This window comes from Elaeis guineensis, chromosome 6 (genome assembly GCF_000442705.2).
Source record: "Elaeis guineensis isolate ETL-2024a chromosome 6, EG11, whole genome shotgun sequence".
Taxonomy (NCBI): Eukaryota; Viridiplantae; Streptophyta; class Magnoliopsida; order Arecales; family Arecaceae; genus Elaeis; species Elaeis guineensis.
In genome coordinates this window covers 3171114-3187273 of record NC_025998.2, presented here as the reverse complement: position 1 = coordinate 3187273, position 16160 = coordinate 3171114, and the positions used below count along the sequence as shown (strand labels likewise).

General features: G+C 44.7%; 2 protein-coding genes across 4 annotated transcripts; both read right to left on the bottom strand.

Annotated features, from left to right (window-relative positions):
* Positions 1-3663: 3663 nt before the first annotated feature.
* Positions 3664-4891, bottom strand: LOC105047638 (uncharacterized). The gene has a single exon (XM_010926658.3). It carries the CDS (start codon positions 4680-4682, stop codon positions 3897-3899), a length of 786 nt encoding a protein of 261 aa, XP_010924960.1. The 5' UTR covers positions 4683-4891; the 3' UTR covers positions 3664-3896.
* Positions 4892-7048: 2157 nt separating this feature from the next.
* Positions 7049-16160, bottom strand: LOC105047639 (ELF3-like protein 2). Of its 3 annotated transcripts, none has more exons than XM_073258905.1 (7): positions 15875-16160; positions 15646-15798; positions 15402-15535; positions 14895-15286; positions 10130-11106; positions 8488-8539; positions 7049-8375 (listed from the first exon to the last, which is right to left on the bottom strand). In XM_073258905.1, the coding sequence occupies exons 4-7, from the start codon at positions 15114-15116 to the stop codon at positions 7362-7364; spliced, it is 2265 nt and encodes a 754-aa protein (XP_073115006.1). In that variant the 5' UTR covers positions 15117-15286; positions 15402-15535; positions 15646-15798; positions 15875-16160; the 3' UTR covers positions 7049-7361. The 3 variants fall into 3 exon arrangements, with proteins under 3 accessions (XP_073115006.1, XP_029121135.1, XP_010924961.1); XM_029265302.2 differs by having other exon boundaries at positions 15402-15516; XM_010926659.4 differs by lacking the exons at positions 15402-15535; positions 15646-15798.

Below are 16160 nucleotides of genomic sequence, written 5' to 3'. Positions count from 1 at the left end.
GAAATCCGGACGTCGCATCCACCAGCTGGTCGATCTTTGGGAGTGGAAAGCTATCCTTCGGGCATGCTCGGTTGAGGTCGGTGTAGTCGATGCAGATCCTCCACTTCCCGTTGGCTTTCTTGACCATGACGACATTGGCGAGCCAATCGGGATACGTGGATTCCCGAATGAAGCCCGCTTCGAGCAGCTTGTCCACTTCCCCGTCGATGGCCTTCTGCCTTTCTGGGGCGAAGGACCTTTTCTTCTGCCTCACCGGTTTCATCGTCGGATCGATGTTGAGTCGGTGAGTCATTGTTTCCGGAGGGATGCCCGACATATCTGCTCCCGACCATGCGAATATGTCGGCATTGGCCGTCAGGAGCTCCGCCAGTCGGTGGCGTTCGGCGTCGGGCAATTGAGACCCGACCCAAACTTTTCTGTCGGGATTTTCTCCTATCGGGATCGCCTCGAGCTGCTCGGCCGACGAACCCCGCTCTTCCTCCTCCCGTTGATCCAGTTTGTCGATTGTCAGGGGATCCTTTGTCTCGTTGCTTTGGGCGGAGATTTGAAAGCATCGTCGGGCGAGCTGTTGATCTCCGCGCATCTCCCCGACTCCGTTTCTGGTCGGGAATCGAACAAGGAGATGGTACGTCGAGACGATCGCCCTGAGGGCGTTCAGTCTGGGTCGCCCGAGTATGGCATTGTAGGCCGAAGGGACTTGGACGACCGCGAAGATGAGGGAGACCGTGCTTTGCCGTGGTTCGGTACCGACCGTCACGGGCAGGGTGATTTCTCCTTCTGTCGTGACGGTGTCTCCGGCAAAGCCGATCAAGGGCGTGGAGACCCCACTAAGTCGATCCGTCGGTAGTCGCATTCGGGAGAAGGTCGAGTAAAACAAAACATTTGTCGAACTTCCATTATCAACAAAAATTCGTTTTACATTGTAATTGGCTATTGTCGCCGACACAACAACAGCGTCGTCGTGGGGAGTCTGGATGCCCCGAACGTCGTCTTCCGCGAAGGTGATTACGTCGTTCGGTCGTGGCTTTTTCGTCGGCTCCCCCCCTGTAGACGTCCCCGATCCCAGCCGCTTGGAAATCATGTTGATGACTCCGGCCGTCGGCTGGTTAGTCGGTGCCTCTTCAGTCGGCTGGCGGCGTCGATCGGCAGTCGGTCGGGTCGGCGGACCCTTTCGAAACTTGCCGAGATACCCTCGGCGGATGAGATTTTCGATCTCGTCCTTCAACTGGATGCATCGCTCGGTGTCGTGGCCGTGGCTCCGATGGAACCGGCAGTACTTTCGATGGTCGAGGCCCTTTGCCTTCAGAGGCGGAGGCCGTCACAGGTATTCCTTCCCTTCGATCTCCATCAAGATCTGCGCACGGGGAGCGGAGAGAGGAGTGTAGGAGTCATACCTGGGACGCACCGACCTCGGAGTCTGTCGGCGGGGTGATTTTGGATCTGTCGGGGTGGAGAAAGCCGACTACCGGCCGGGGGCCTGCTTGGTTCGGCGGGCTCCCGACCTTTTCTTCGCTTCTCCTTCGGACCCCTGGGCTCGACCAAGCGTCGGTCGGACGCTCCTTCGTCCGCGCGCATATACTTGTATGCGCGCTCCAGTAGCTCGGCGTATGTTCGGGGGAGGGTCTTGTCCAGAGAATAAGTAAATCGGGACGACCTCAGGCCCCTCTTCATGGCTGAAACCGCCATGTCTTCGTTGAGGTCCCGGACCTCGAGCGTGGCAGCGTTGAATCGCGCCACGAAGTGTCGGAGCGTCTCGTTTTCCCCCTGCTTGAGGGAGAAAAGGCTATCCGACGTTCGCGGCGGCTTTCGGCTGGTGCTGAAATGGGCCACGAACGAGTGCTCGAGCTGCGCGAAGGAATGGATACTGCCCGATCGAAGACCGGAGTACCAAGCCCTGGCAGCCTTGCGAAGTGTGGCGGGGAAATCGATGCAAAAAAGAGCGTCGGTTGCCCCTTGAATTGTCATGAGAGCTTTATAGCTCTCGAGGTGGTCGACTGGGTCGGTGAAGCCGTCGTAGGGCTCCACGTGCGGCATCTTGAACCGACTGGGAATCGGCTCGTCGAGGACCAGTCGGGAGAGAGGTTGGGCGGTCTGGAAGTCGACGTCGTTCGAAGACTTCTGGCCGTCCATCTGCAATTGGGCGAGTCGGCGGTCGATCTCCTCGAACCGTCGCTCGTAGTCGTCCGCTCGTCGATGCTGGGAGACCCCAGGAGTGGAGCCTCCGGAAGACTCTGAAGGAGAGGCCGACGGTGTGCGCGGCCGCTTTTCCTTCCTCGCCCGTTCCAACGGGGAAGGAGAGGGCCGCTGGGACCGTCGGTCGTCGCGCCGAGGTCGACCCTCCTCCTCCCCGTGGGAGCGCTGTTGGGAGTGCTCGCCTGGAGGCGGCAGGGGTCGGCGCGACCGTCGGCGGCTGCTCCTGGAAGGCATAGGCCGGGCCGCCGGTTGTTGCTGGAGGCTTTTGACTGCGTCGGTTAGTACGGTCATCTGCCGTACAATGGCCGCAATCTGCGCCTCCGTAGTCACTGCAGGGTGCGGAGAGCTAGGCTCCGCCGCCGGTGGTGGTGGAGAGGCCTCTTCCCGGCGGGAAGAATGCCTTGCCGACCCAGTAATTCTCGATCGTTGAGCTCTTGTCTTTGTCATGTTGACCCTACCTGGCGCGCCAATCTGTTGCGGTCAATCGCCTCGTCGCCCGATCGCCGGGAAGCGTGCACCTGCAAAAGGAAGTCCGCACTGACCGGAGGCGGCTCCGGCGGGGACCCTCCGACGGTCAAGTCAGAGAGGTGACTGGGCAACAGTGAAATGCAGACAGAGAGCTCTGAGAGGGAGAGAGGGAGAGAGAGGAGCGAGCCTGCGTATGTGGGAGAGACGGGGGGATCGATCGCTTGCACTGTTGCCTTCCCCGGTATATATAGTGGAGCACGGTATGGCGCCATCATTAATGGCGCGGACAAGTGAGGAACTGTCAACTCACTGTAGGCTGTCAGAGCCGCCGTGAAAATGTCATGTCGCCGTGTAGCCGTCTAATCACCAGGGTTGACCCGGTTCTCGGCGGGACAATGCCCCTAGGTAACTGTGCCGCATGTCCGTGTCAGAGCTGACAACGTCTGGCGGCCGTACGGCGGTTGGTGGAGTCGGCCGACCCAGGGTCGGTGGCCAGCAGAGTGGCGTCGGACTCCTCCGTCGGTCGGCGAGCTTCATGTGGGTCGGCTACCGGACCTCTGGGTTTAGTCGGTCGGGAATGGACCGTGGAATGGCCGCAGTTAGCCGCTGATGGCGTCCGTCGGCCTGTCGCCCGACTTACGATCGGCCAGTCAGAGTCGTCCGTCGGATCGTCGGTTAGTCGGCCGGGCTGCCAGGTCGGGCCCTCCGATAGTCGGTTAGTCGGGCCGCCAGACGGTCGGGCCCTCCGATAGCCGGTCGGTCGGCCGGTGGGTATCCCCCAACACGAGCGAGATCCGATCTGCCGTTGTTCTCCACTGTTTATCAGCATAGACGGCAGATCTGTAGCCCGCATTTAGAAATTATATGCGCATATCCCGAATAAAGCAATACTTGGCCGTTCCTTTTAGCTCAGAGCATTCGATCAAGAACGACGAAAAACATTAAAATAAAAAGAAAAGAAAAGAAAAAGAAAAACTGAAAGAGAACGTAACAAGAAAAGAAAAGATAGTACTACTTCACTGTTTCATTCCATTCTTCGTCAAAGCAAACATTCTACTACCTTTCTACAGATGTCCATAGCCGGAAACCCTAAAACCGAAAAAAGGGACGATTTCTCCAAAAGTTCCAAGAATAGAAGCAGAAGATAACAGAAACTCTAACCCTGAGAACAAGATCGGTCGATCAAGAACAAGACATAGATGAAGCCAAAGATTCTTCAAGAACAGATGAGATAATCAGGTCCGCTGGCCGATCTTCTTGAGGCACTGGAGGCCGATCTCGAAGCAGAGGAAGGCGTCCCGGGTGGCGTACATGATGTGCTCATTCTGGAGCTCTTCGCCCCAGTCCTTCTCCACCACGCGCGCCGGCTTCGTCCCCACCTTCATTCCATCGAGGGCCAGCTCCGCCAGCTTCTCCAGTCCCAGCCCCTTGATCACGATTTGCCTCCTGACCAGATTCGCCTTCCACACCTTCTCCTCCCCGAAGGCCCTCGCCGCGAGAGTCCGGAGCTCCACCGGATGCGCGACGTGGATCCCCCACTCCGCCGCGAGCCGCTCGGCGTCCCGCTTGACCCCGATCCCGACGATGGCGAGGTTGCGGTCGTCGAGGAACTCGTTGAGGCCCTTGGGTTTGCGGAAGTCGGAGCGGTCGTCCTCCTGGTAGAGGAGGCAGTGGGAGCCGCCGAGGCAGAGGGCGATGGCACGGATGGGGTTGTTGGGATTGCTGGGGCTCCCCGAGGGGGTCCGCCAGCTCCAGCATGGGGGGCATGGGTGGCCCCGGAAGACGGCGAGGCCGGCGACGAGGGGGCCGCGGCGCTTCCGGTAGTTGCGGTCGATGTAATGGAGCCACTTCTTGACGACGAAATGGTAGTCGCTGATGGTGGTCTCGATGATGCGATCGCCTATGCGGACGATGCGGATTTCGTAGTAGCCTTTGGGGCCGCTCCAGTAGTACGTTACGCCTCCCTCCTCCTCCTCCTCCTCCTCCTCCTTCTCGATGCTCATCTCAACCTCGCCGTTCATGGTGTCTTCACTTGCCTCGCAAGAAACCTTTCCACGCACTGATCGAGATAGAGAATATAGAGAGAGAGAGAGAGAGAGATATGGGAATGCGGTGGGGAGAGAGAGAGAGAGAGATGGGAGTGGGGTGGAGAGAGAGAGGAGTGGGGTGGTAGAGCCTCTCTCTCCCTCTCTCTCTCTTGCCTCCGTTTAAGGAGGGGGGATGGATGGGGTTCTCGATGGATTGATGCAAGGGAACTGATCGAATGTGAGGTGGTGACAACTGTACAATCTTAAGAGATCGCGGGGGGTTGGTTTGTTGATCGGATGGTCGAGGAGAGTCTTGTTCTTCTAGGCCGTGACTTGGACGGTTGGGATTTATAATGAGTCCAAATGGATGACCAACTCGGAATAAGTGGTCTAATGAAGAGACCAGTGATTTTTTTTTGGTAAAATAAGAGACCAGTGATTAATATTGGATGATTACTAACTAACTGCAGAATAGAGGAATTTCTATTTTCCGCCATCCGGTGGTGCATGAATCTCGTGCTCGAGATGACGACTGCGTCACGATCTGTAAAATGATGAGCCATGCATGAGAATTCCATGTGAACCGCCACACTTCAAATGAACAAGTACCGTACACGAGTGATCTATGTTTATCGCCCACCATTGACTGGTAGGGTCCAAATTCTATTAATGGCATGGGGAGCTGACAAAGGATCCGAACATTACACTATTGTACAAAATATTTATGCGAAGCTCTATCAATTATTTAATGGGCGTTATTTTGCACAGTCCAACATTTCACTGGATTCTTTAAATATAATATAATGATTGTTATATTAACAACTAACTAATTTTGATAGAAAAATAATATTTTTACTTGATTGACGTCTTGCTCCGAGAAGTAGGTATTGTTTATGAATTATGAGTTGAGAGGTAAATTTTATTTTTTTGAAACAAAATAGTTTTTATCAGACGATCGGTGAAAGCATGAACAGCTTTTGTTCCCATCATATAATAATTATTATAAAAAAATAATAAATAATAATTATCATTAATTAAATATTTATTATATTTGTTAATTGTATATATAAAATATTAAAAAAATTTAAAACCTATGATAATGATAGTTTTTATTTAAAATTTAAATCCTACGTCAAATTTCAGATCCCAACAGAATGTTCCATAGGACATCGAAATGGAATACCATCCTATATATTTGGATACGATGGTCTCATTAGCATCTCAATATCCTAAATTAAATATTTTGAGACATCTTCTATTCCAAATATTGAAACGGAGAGAGATGATGATACGTTCCATTCCATAAAAAAATCGAGACAATCCATCTCACAAAATTTAAAATCTTGATCCTATTTAACAACAAGAATGAGCAGTTGATTGCCACCATTAATGACAATATATGGCATCATAACTTATAATCCACGATCATTAATCAGACCAGCACAAGTAATTCCCGTCGTAGTAGACAGGATTATTAATTTATAACAGGCAAAGTTTTGTCATAACAAAAACAGGGGAAAAAATGCCCAACCGTCTGGCAAAGGCTAGGCAGTATCAGTTTCTGCTTTAAAAAATTAGAAATGGAATTTTGCTGGAAAAGTAGTTAACCACTCCGTGCAGCTTCTTTTCCTTCTACCCGTAAGCCGTCTTGGTTTGAAATGGGATGCAAGCGCAACATTATTTTTCTGTTACATGTTGCAAGCACTTTAACCAACGAGCTCTACAGAAGCACCAAGGTATTGGAGCATGGATCGGCTTGTTTCATACTTCATGTGTAATCTCGTGCAACTTGGTGATAATAAAAATGGGGCAGGCAATTTTTTTTTTTAAAAAAAAAAGGAATAAAAAAAGGGAAGAGATGCCATGTAACTAGTTCTTCAATACAGAAATTGGGGTAAGACCATGCGACCACTGAAAATTGAACGAAATTTTACCAACAGACAGAGACATCATCAGAAAGAATCTCAGGCTTAGTACAAGTTACAGTAACCTGGAAGCATTGTTTCTAGAGAAGGCATGAAAATAGAACTACATTCAGATTTAGACTCGTGCCTCAGCAGGTTGACAAGGTTTACTGCAAACTTGAGGATGCTTCTCCCGTGATCACGAACAAGCCTCGCCATGAAATATGGAATCTAGATGAGATGAGTGAACATATAGTTAGTATTTAAATACTGCCACACATTTATGTGACAATTCGACATAAATAAGTCATATCGTAAGGTACAATACAAAACGAATAACATGTTTTGGAATGTCACATACAAAAGAATGTTAGACCCAGTTTCCTGTACAGGCGGTAGCAACTTTTCTTCACAAACTAAACGTCCTCCCAAGAGAGGAGAGGTTGTAAAGCCCAATTTGTACTCTTGCAAACCAAAGCTTGTATTTAAAATTGATTCTCTAAAACAACAACATACAGAATTCTGCTCAGCACAAAAACAAGAAAAGAAAAGCGACAGAATGTTGATTTTGTAGATACAGAGGACCGTATTTACATGTAACAATTTAAGACCAGACCGGACACTAGAAACCTATTTATAGTATACCAAAACACTGAACCATGGCCATGGAACACCATCAGGCACCAACGTGACATCAGTTGAGTCCACATCTGCATCCACGTAAAGCTGGGGAAGCAAACCCCTGGAGATATATATATATATATATGAATTACAATTCATGTTGCTGTCTCTCTTCCTGTATAGACCTGAAAATACGTGCTGCTGATTCTGTTGCAGATCTGGCATTGTGAGGCACAACCTTAATCACGAGATTCTGATTGTCCCTGCCACTGAACTGTGAGGATCGAGTTGGACCATCTGTGGCTGGGGCCATAGGAAAGAGAGGCAATGCATCTGTTCCTTCTTGTGCTTTCTCACAAGGACTGCTTGCTGTACTCCCTTGTAACTCACTGTCCTTGGACGCCTGAAACCTCAAAAGACCGCCCGAAAATGCTTCACTCCTTGGATGTAACATGTTACCTGAGCTCCATGAGTGCCGGTCAATTTGGATGTTAGGCTTCGAGCCAGGCAATGGGCTTACTTGTTCGTCAGCTGAGGATGAAATAATCGGGTTCGCAACATGAAGGCCGTAAGGAGTTGGAAAGTAGTTTGGAGCAGTCGCAGGAGCTCCGGAGACAACATCTATATTTTGAGGCTGATGAGATGCTGGAACACCATAAGCTGCATTCAAGAAATCTCCAGCTACTGGTGGTAGACTCAAAGGCGTGCGGCTTCCATAAACAGGGGCCATGAAACCACCGGTGGGAGGGCAAGGTCCGGTATAAGGCTTGTAAACAAGTCCTTCTGAAGGTGACATAACAGGGACCAACCATTGGTTTGCAGGCGGATGGAAACACCAAGCACCTGGCTTGTTCTCAGGAGCCACGGACATAGGCGTGGAGGGCCCAGAGTACGGTCGATTTCTTGGAACCTGATCATAAGGACCTCGGTTAACTGTGTTTTCACGAGATGGAAGAGGTGGAGCTCCTCCTGGGTTCTCTAGCAGACACTCTGCATTTTGGTTTGGCTTCTGGGAGTCAACTTTGAGTTTAACAGAATGTGGTTGAGACTTTCTGTTTCCTTCAGGTGGCGGATTCTTACTTGGTACTTTCACTGAACATTTGTTTAAATAAGGATCGCCTTCAAGAAGTAGATGTGGTGATCCTGCAAACAACTTTTGAACCTGTTTGAGGTCAGATTTTGAGGTCAGTTTGACAATATGAGGCTAACCTCATGTTCTATTGACATGATAAAGTGTTTTGTAGTTATTTTGGTTGGTTTTGAGGATGACTGACCTTTATTAATCTATGCAACTCAAAAACTTGTACTGCAAAAGCTCTTTGTTGACTGCAATAAATTAAAAACAAGCACTGATTTTAAAAAAGAAACAAGAGAGAAGCCAGCAACAATGATAAGCAAAAAGCATCCCAAAAGCAAATGCAAGAAAGTCGACAATCAATTAATCAGTAGGATGACAGACTTTTAGCAGGTGTTTCTTTATGATATTCATCGACCATATACTTATTAAAAAAATAATATATGACTAACAAAGCACTAGCAGCAATATGTGGGATTAAGAAAGAGCATGCCCTTTACATTTGTTAGGATTATATGATATACTAGATTGAATGCATTTCAAGTAGATTGGCTGACTCAGAAATTTGAATGTGAAAGTCCAAAATATGATACATGAAGTTTATATATGTGACTGTTACGATATAACTTCTTTTGTCTATAATCTTGCCATAGAGAAGAACTAATTTCCCAACATTATTCTTTATCAACATCACTCTTTATCTAGTTTTTCCCAGTTGAGATGTCTGGAGGGTTCCTCCCTAGCTGCATGTCTCTCTACCCACCAATTAACCTGCTTTATGCCATACAGTCATAGCATGCCATTCTCTTGCCTACACTTGCCTTGATCATGAACACAGCACCTAGAGTTGACACCAATAGTTGTTTGAGATGAAAAATAGCAGGTAAGAGGTAGCAACAAACACATAAAAGTTATGAATCTAATTATATCCAGGATAAGATGGATGGCATCTGATGGAAGTGGGCAACAATAAGATGCAAAAAAAAAGGAGGAGCAAGACAGAGCAGCAACACAAATAGTCAGAATATTGGGCAGCAAAGAGGGCGAAACATGTAAGGATTGGAGGCTTGCAGTGGAAAGGACAACACAATAGTGTCCCATGGAGGACTAGAATAGAAAGAAGGGCTAACATAAATGAAGCATGACAAGAGGTTGTTATTGGATACATCAAATGGGTGCACATGAATTGTGAAACTCACCATGCTCAACAATCTTACTGTGGGTATACTTTATCACCTACACATCCAAATTGGGTGATCTTGGGTATTGGAAAGCTCTGGAACAAGGCTTGCAATTGCTACTTTATCAGAACAGACCTACTACTGATCATTAATGGATCAATTTTGTATCTCAATGCTGTCATAATCAATGATTTATCATTGTCATGGTCACTCATGCATTATCATATCAAGTGGGTTCAGAAGCACAGCTCGTAAAAGAAGATTTTTCCGATGGATTGATTCTACAGCCGATCTGTTGTTGCTGATGCTATCTGGCAAGCACTCAAGAGAGACTGCCCACACCCAGGGTTGAGGAGAATGAAAGAGCAACTTTCCTCTCTAGACACAAGGAAATTCTTAATGAAGACACCAACAACTCGGAGAGGTTTCTCAACCACTCTCTATGATTATCAGGTAGAAGATAGTCACAATAGGAAGGTGGAAATTGGTCATAATCATATTTGATTCTTGCCAATATTCATACAGATTTGCATGCAACTGATTGTTCGAGCATTTCTCAACTGGTATAAAATACCAACCAGTACAATAAGGAAAGAAGGAAAACATTACAGAATGCAAATGGTAGACAATGCAAACAACTAGAAATAGCAAGGTGCTTACGTGACAATTGCTCTTCTCGCTTTCCAGAAGTGCTTTGGACCGATTACTCCAACAACATCATATGGAGATATCTCCAAACCCGAAATAAAGTCCATCTTGGAAGCTTCAGATACTTCATCTTTTTTCTCTCCATCTCTCATTTCCAATGTGCCATTTTCATTATCACAGCCTTTTTCATTGCACTTGTCAGCTATACTTGGAGTCCCACAGCTGCTCCCAAGTGATGGTTCCAGCATTGATTCATTTCTTGCCATTGAAACATCCCAATTTTCTACTGAGTTGATGTCATTCAAGCTCCTAGGTCCATCCATAACATCATTCTCACAAGACTCTTGACAAAATCCTGTTCTTCCATGGTGTGACTCCTCAAGAACATTTATATTACTAGTGTGATCTCTATCTGAAGGCGCTTTGGCGTTTGATTGTTCACCCGATTCCTGGTGAGGAACAGACCTTTCCTTGAGTTCTTTGATCACTAGAGTTTCTTTGGGCTTTTTATCACCACGGTTTCCATCAAAAGTTCTTGTCTTCAAATTGGAAGTATTGCTTTGCTCCAAGGGCTTGTCGTTAGCATTTGGGCATTGAAGTGAAGAATTGAATGTAGTAGAGGCATTCTTCTGTGGACTCTTGGAAAAGTGAGTTAATTTTTCTGGCCCAACTGCAGGTGCATCAATATCATTAATTCCTGACTGAACAAAGGTAGGAACCCTAAAATCATCTGTGTCATGCAACTTCTTCTCACAAGAATTCTTATCCTTCGAGTCATGTTGATGTAGTGAACTACATTCAGCAACTGGTCCTGTAGAATTCAAAGTTCTGTTACCCGTATGCTTTATGGATCTTTGCTCAAATTCCATCCTTGTGGCATTGAGATTCATTCCATCAGAGGAATGGGAGTTAACTCTCTCAGATGAATGAACAGGTGTACGAGCAGGCATATAAAATGGAGAGTACACACTCCTCTCATGCCCGCACCCCTACAGCCAGTAATACACTTGTTAGAAATCAACTAATGTTAACATAAGACAATAAATGAAATGACATCTAGCTTTTTCTAAATCAAGTGTATGTTTTTCTTTGACAAAGAACACATTTCTCAGGCTAACAAGGTGCATCTAATCCAGATTGCTATGGAGCAAAGGTTTGCAGCATGAGTTAAAGCATGAAGAAGACTGAAGATGGTGTTTAACATTGTATGCACATCATTGTGAGGACAAGCCACCAAAGTGCCAGTCAAACATGTCTTGATGAAAAGCATAAAAGTACGAATCAGGGAACCTGAAATGGAGTGAAGAAGCACAAAATTGATGGTTGTTTAGAGTAAATATTTAGGTCAAAGCGACAAGTTAAAAGTAGAATTTGCTCATATTTGATGGTAAGAAAGTAAAGGTTTTAACTACCTTTATTGCTGGTTTAAAGAGGCAGAAGCATGAAAAGCACCTAACATCCTAGAACTCATCCCAAGATGGCCTTGGACTTCTACTTGTTGATCTTATCATGCTAAAATCAAAATAAACTACATCTACAAGCTGCAATACAGAGGCAACACACTTCTCTGGAGGTTAGAATATTTCCTTCCACTGGTTCGGAAATAGATATACCAGCATAATAATTGGTCAAAACAAGAACCTATTACAAGAAAATGTAGGATGATGAGGTTTAAAAGAGTGTACCATGAAAAAACCAAACAAGAACCTATTACCAAGAAAATGTAGGATGATGCGGTTTTAAAAAATGTACCATGAAAAAAAATATTACAAATTTGCTAGGCTTTTTCCCAAAGTAATAACCATCAAGATTCAGATAAATTGCTTCCAAGTGACAGAACTCTTGACATAGAATTTATAATAAAACGTCTCCTTCAATGTGATAACACATGTGGGTTGCTATAAAAAAAAATTAACAATGGAATGAGAATGTAAGGATGACAAATATGGAAAACATTGGGATGAGAACAGATGACATCATCCAAATTAAGTACCACGTAGAAGCTGAAGAATTTGCAAATAACTGATTGCCGATAATAACAAAAAGTTAAAGTACCTTCCTACTTATCAACTTTTAGAAGAAAACAAGACTTCCAATTCATTTAGGAGATTAAGCCTTCAACCTCATCAGTCTATCCATTTTTGGGGTCAACAGTACCCTGATTTTCCAACACGGGGGCCACCAATGTACTAGTTTTCCAGCTTAATGATTATGATAGCATTCACTTCTTAACTCCTGGACACTAGATTTTCTATATATTGTTCCAGGTCAGCAAATGGGTAATATCAGGTATGAAACAGTCAATGGGGGTGTTGATAGTCATGGGCGGCAATAACTGGATTTGCGAGGGACAGGGCTACAATATTTGCACTTACAGTTATTCAGGATAGCAAGCATGTATATAAAAAATTCACTCATTGCCCACACTCAATCACTTGCCTGCAGCCACTACTGCCACCACCAACCTGCCATCCTCCAGACCAACACCAGCCCTCTGCCACTGCAGCCACCACTGCCACCATCACTGACATGCACAACAGACATTTCGCCACAGCCCATTTTTTTCTTTCACTTGTTAATAGAAATGCTAAACAATGGTGACTACCACACAAGGTTCATGCTTTCAAGAAACTGGAAAGAACATAAACACCCAGCTTGTTTCCTGTTTTGAGAAACAAGAACATTGGCAACAGTGCCAAGCATTACCTTAGTTTGAAGGGGGAAAAAAATAATGATTGTATTGTATAAAATTTACTAAGAATGTACACTACATTAGCAAAACACAGAAAACCAATCCATTTTGGCTGAAATTGATCGGTTTCGGCCGAGGCAGAACTAAATCTGAAACCCAATTTTCAAGTTTCATTCAGTTTCGGCCAAAATTGACCAGTTTTGGTCCACTTTCAGTGATTTCGGCCAGTTTGGCCTGAAACTCACTGACAATAATCGTAGATTAGTTTTCTATATAGTTTTTCTAGTTTTTTAGGTTATAGCGGGAGTGTTCTTTAGTTATTTTACGATACATAATATTAAGTATCAAGTTTCAATGATTTTCTTTTATCTCTTGAGTTGAAAAGGGGAGAGAATAAACATAATCTGCGATGGCTCCATAACTTCTTGATTATTATGGTACTTTATAAAAAATAAAGAACAACTAGGGATGGCAATTGGTCGAGTATGGGTCAGGTCGACCAAACCCCATATCCATACCTGCCCCGTAGTCACCTCAGGTCAAGTCGGAATGGGTCAAGTAGAGATGCGGGTCGAGTCGGATTGGATCAGGTACATTTAAATATTATAAAATAATTATAATTTTAAAAAAAAGATATATATTAAGATTATATCAGATCGGCTTCAGGGCAGTGTATACCATCACCCAAATCCAATCCGAACCTGCTTTCCGATATTTTTTCTAAAATCCATACCCACCCCGAGTTTAATCGGATCAAGTAAAACCCATCCCATTTGGATTGGATCGGATATCTGGTAGGTCGGCTAAAATTGCCATCCCTAAGAATAACTATAGCTAACTAGAATATACTTCATCGCCTACATAAAATAAATAGAACAATAAATTACATGCATTGATAAACAGTCACTTAACCACAAAAGTATAAGAGGAATACCAAAATTTAATATACTTGTTAATTCTTCTAAAAAGGAAAGAAAGTTATTTTGAATGCACAAGTCAATAAAAAGCCTTCAAAAGTAATATTTTTTAAACAATAAAAATTCAATACTAAATAATATCTATTTATAATACAAATTGTACATTTAAAGAATTATATTTAATTTCAACTTCAGCTTAAAACTGTTAAAACCATACAAATAAAGAACCCATAAATAATAAAATATTTTAAAATGTTGTTGATAATTTTTCCAAGCTTCTTTTATTTTTTTTTCTTTTTAAATTTTTTTGAATTTTTCTTAAGCTATGTGACGGAACTCCAAACCTTGGAGTGAAAATTCTGAAACTGCTGAAACTACCAAACCAAAACTCCAGAAACCTAGCCGAAACCAAAATCAAAACCAAGTTTTCGAACCTGGAATCAAAGAAGACAATCCGATCAAATGTTCCTTAAGCTGAAAGATTTTGCTGTATGAAACACTTCTACAAAAAGGATGTGTCATTGTCTTGTTGGTATGGAGAAAAAAGATGCCAGCATTCATTTTGCCATGGCTGAATATCATTGAAGGAAAACTTCAAGCCGGTGTTCAACTATGGAGGAAGCTGCAACAGTAATTATGATGCTCGTCCATGAGATTTTACTCATAAGCAATTGTTATGCTCAATAGAGTTACCTCAGAAGGCATGCACTAACCACCACTGCAGGTACCTAATAACATAGCTCTGGATCATTTTAATATATCTTCGTTATGCTATGTGTTTGATAACCAATTTAACAATATTATACCATCACGTTTTCCAAAAAGAAGCTTGCTAACATGAGGAATAGAAGAATGATGGAAATACAAAAATTAGGCAATTCTCTTTTATGATCTGGCCATTCAACCAAAGCCGTGAGATGCTATATGTGCATGAATATAAGCCATAGCAAACATTACAGTAACATCAGGAGTAGCAAAACACAAACACAGCAAACACATAAAACCAATTTGACACTCATCAAGAGTCTTTTACATGATCAATCACTACTTGTCCCTTGAACTCATTAAATTAGAAATGCTTCTCTCATGACAGAAGGATAAAAAAGCAGTTTCAAGCACTTGATTAAGATTGAACTAGATTAGGAGCTTATGAGGGGATTGAACTGACCAGACTCGAAGAAGCCAAAGGAACCAAGGTGCTGGCATTGTGAGGAGGAAAAGGCAGTGCAGAAGCTGTCGAATTGAACCTCTGTGAAGGTATGCTGAGCTGCTCGTAGAGTGCCATCTTGTTCCTCGGAGGTGCTCTGGGACCTCCCTTATCTGAATCGTTCACATGGAGCCTTGGAAACAGAGGGCCCATGTTCTTATCTTCCGGATTTCCCCCTTTCATCACTCTCACATTCACTGACTTACCACAAGACGATATCAGAAAAACCCTAAAAGCCGAGGAAACTCAAAGAGATACCTCCCAACTCCCGTCGACAACAGCTAAACCCAAATAGATCCTCCAGAAACCTCAAACTCCGATCGTCACAACTAAGAAAAGTGGTTTCTTCCAAACTGCACAAAGATCAAAAGATGATAAGCTAGTGAATCGAAATCCAGGAGACAGAAAACGAATTCTTCCTTGCAACTTTCATACTAGAGTTTGAAAAAAAAAAAAAAAAATCCAAACCTCTTATCACCGGTAGCACAGCAAATCCCAGATAGAAAAATCACGCCGAAAGTCGAACACTTTCACAATGAATCCCCGGTGAAAAACCCAATTTTTACCGAAATCGAGGCGAAATCTGAAGAAAATCCTTCCGACTTCACAGTTAGGCGGAACAAAAAAGAAAAAAAAAAAAAAAAAATCCAAACCTCTCATCACCGACAGTCAAAGAAGAACGACAAAAAAACCGGAGGAGGGACATTCTTACACAAACCCGAACCCCAGACGGGAAAATCCAATCATTTCGCCGAAATCGAGGCGAAATCTAAAGAAGATCTTCCTCCGAAATCGATGCGAAATCTGAAGAAGATCCTCCGCCAAAATAGAGGCGAAATTGGAAGAAAATCCTCCCGACTTCAGCCTAAAGCGAAGGGGGAATCAAAATTCAAATCTCCAATCACCAATATCACAAAATCGCAACAGCAAAAAGCTCTTACAGTGGTCCCCCAAAGACAATCCAATCCTTTGGCCGAAATCGATGGAATACACCTCCGGGAGCACAACTCAGCTGCCACAATCCAATCTTTCCAGGAAAGCAGCGCCGCACGGCACGCAATACTCTCAGATCAAAACCCTCCGCAAATCCGATCGCCCTCGAGAATTGTGCGCGAGAAGGCCGGGAGTCGAGGAGGGGAAGAAGCTGGGAATGAAAGATTAGGAAGAAAATATCTGGAGGAGGGAGAGCCAGTAGGAGGGCTGAGAAAGATAGATTCGGTGCAGGGA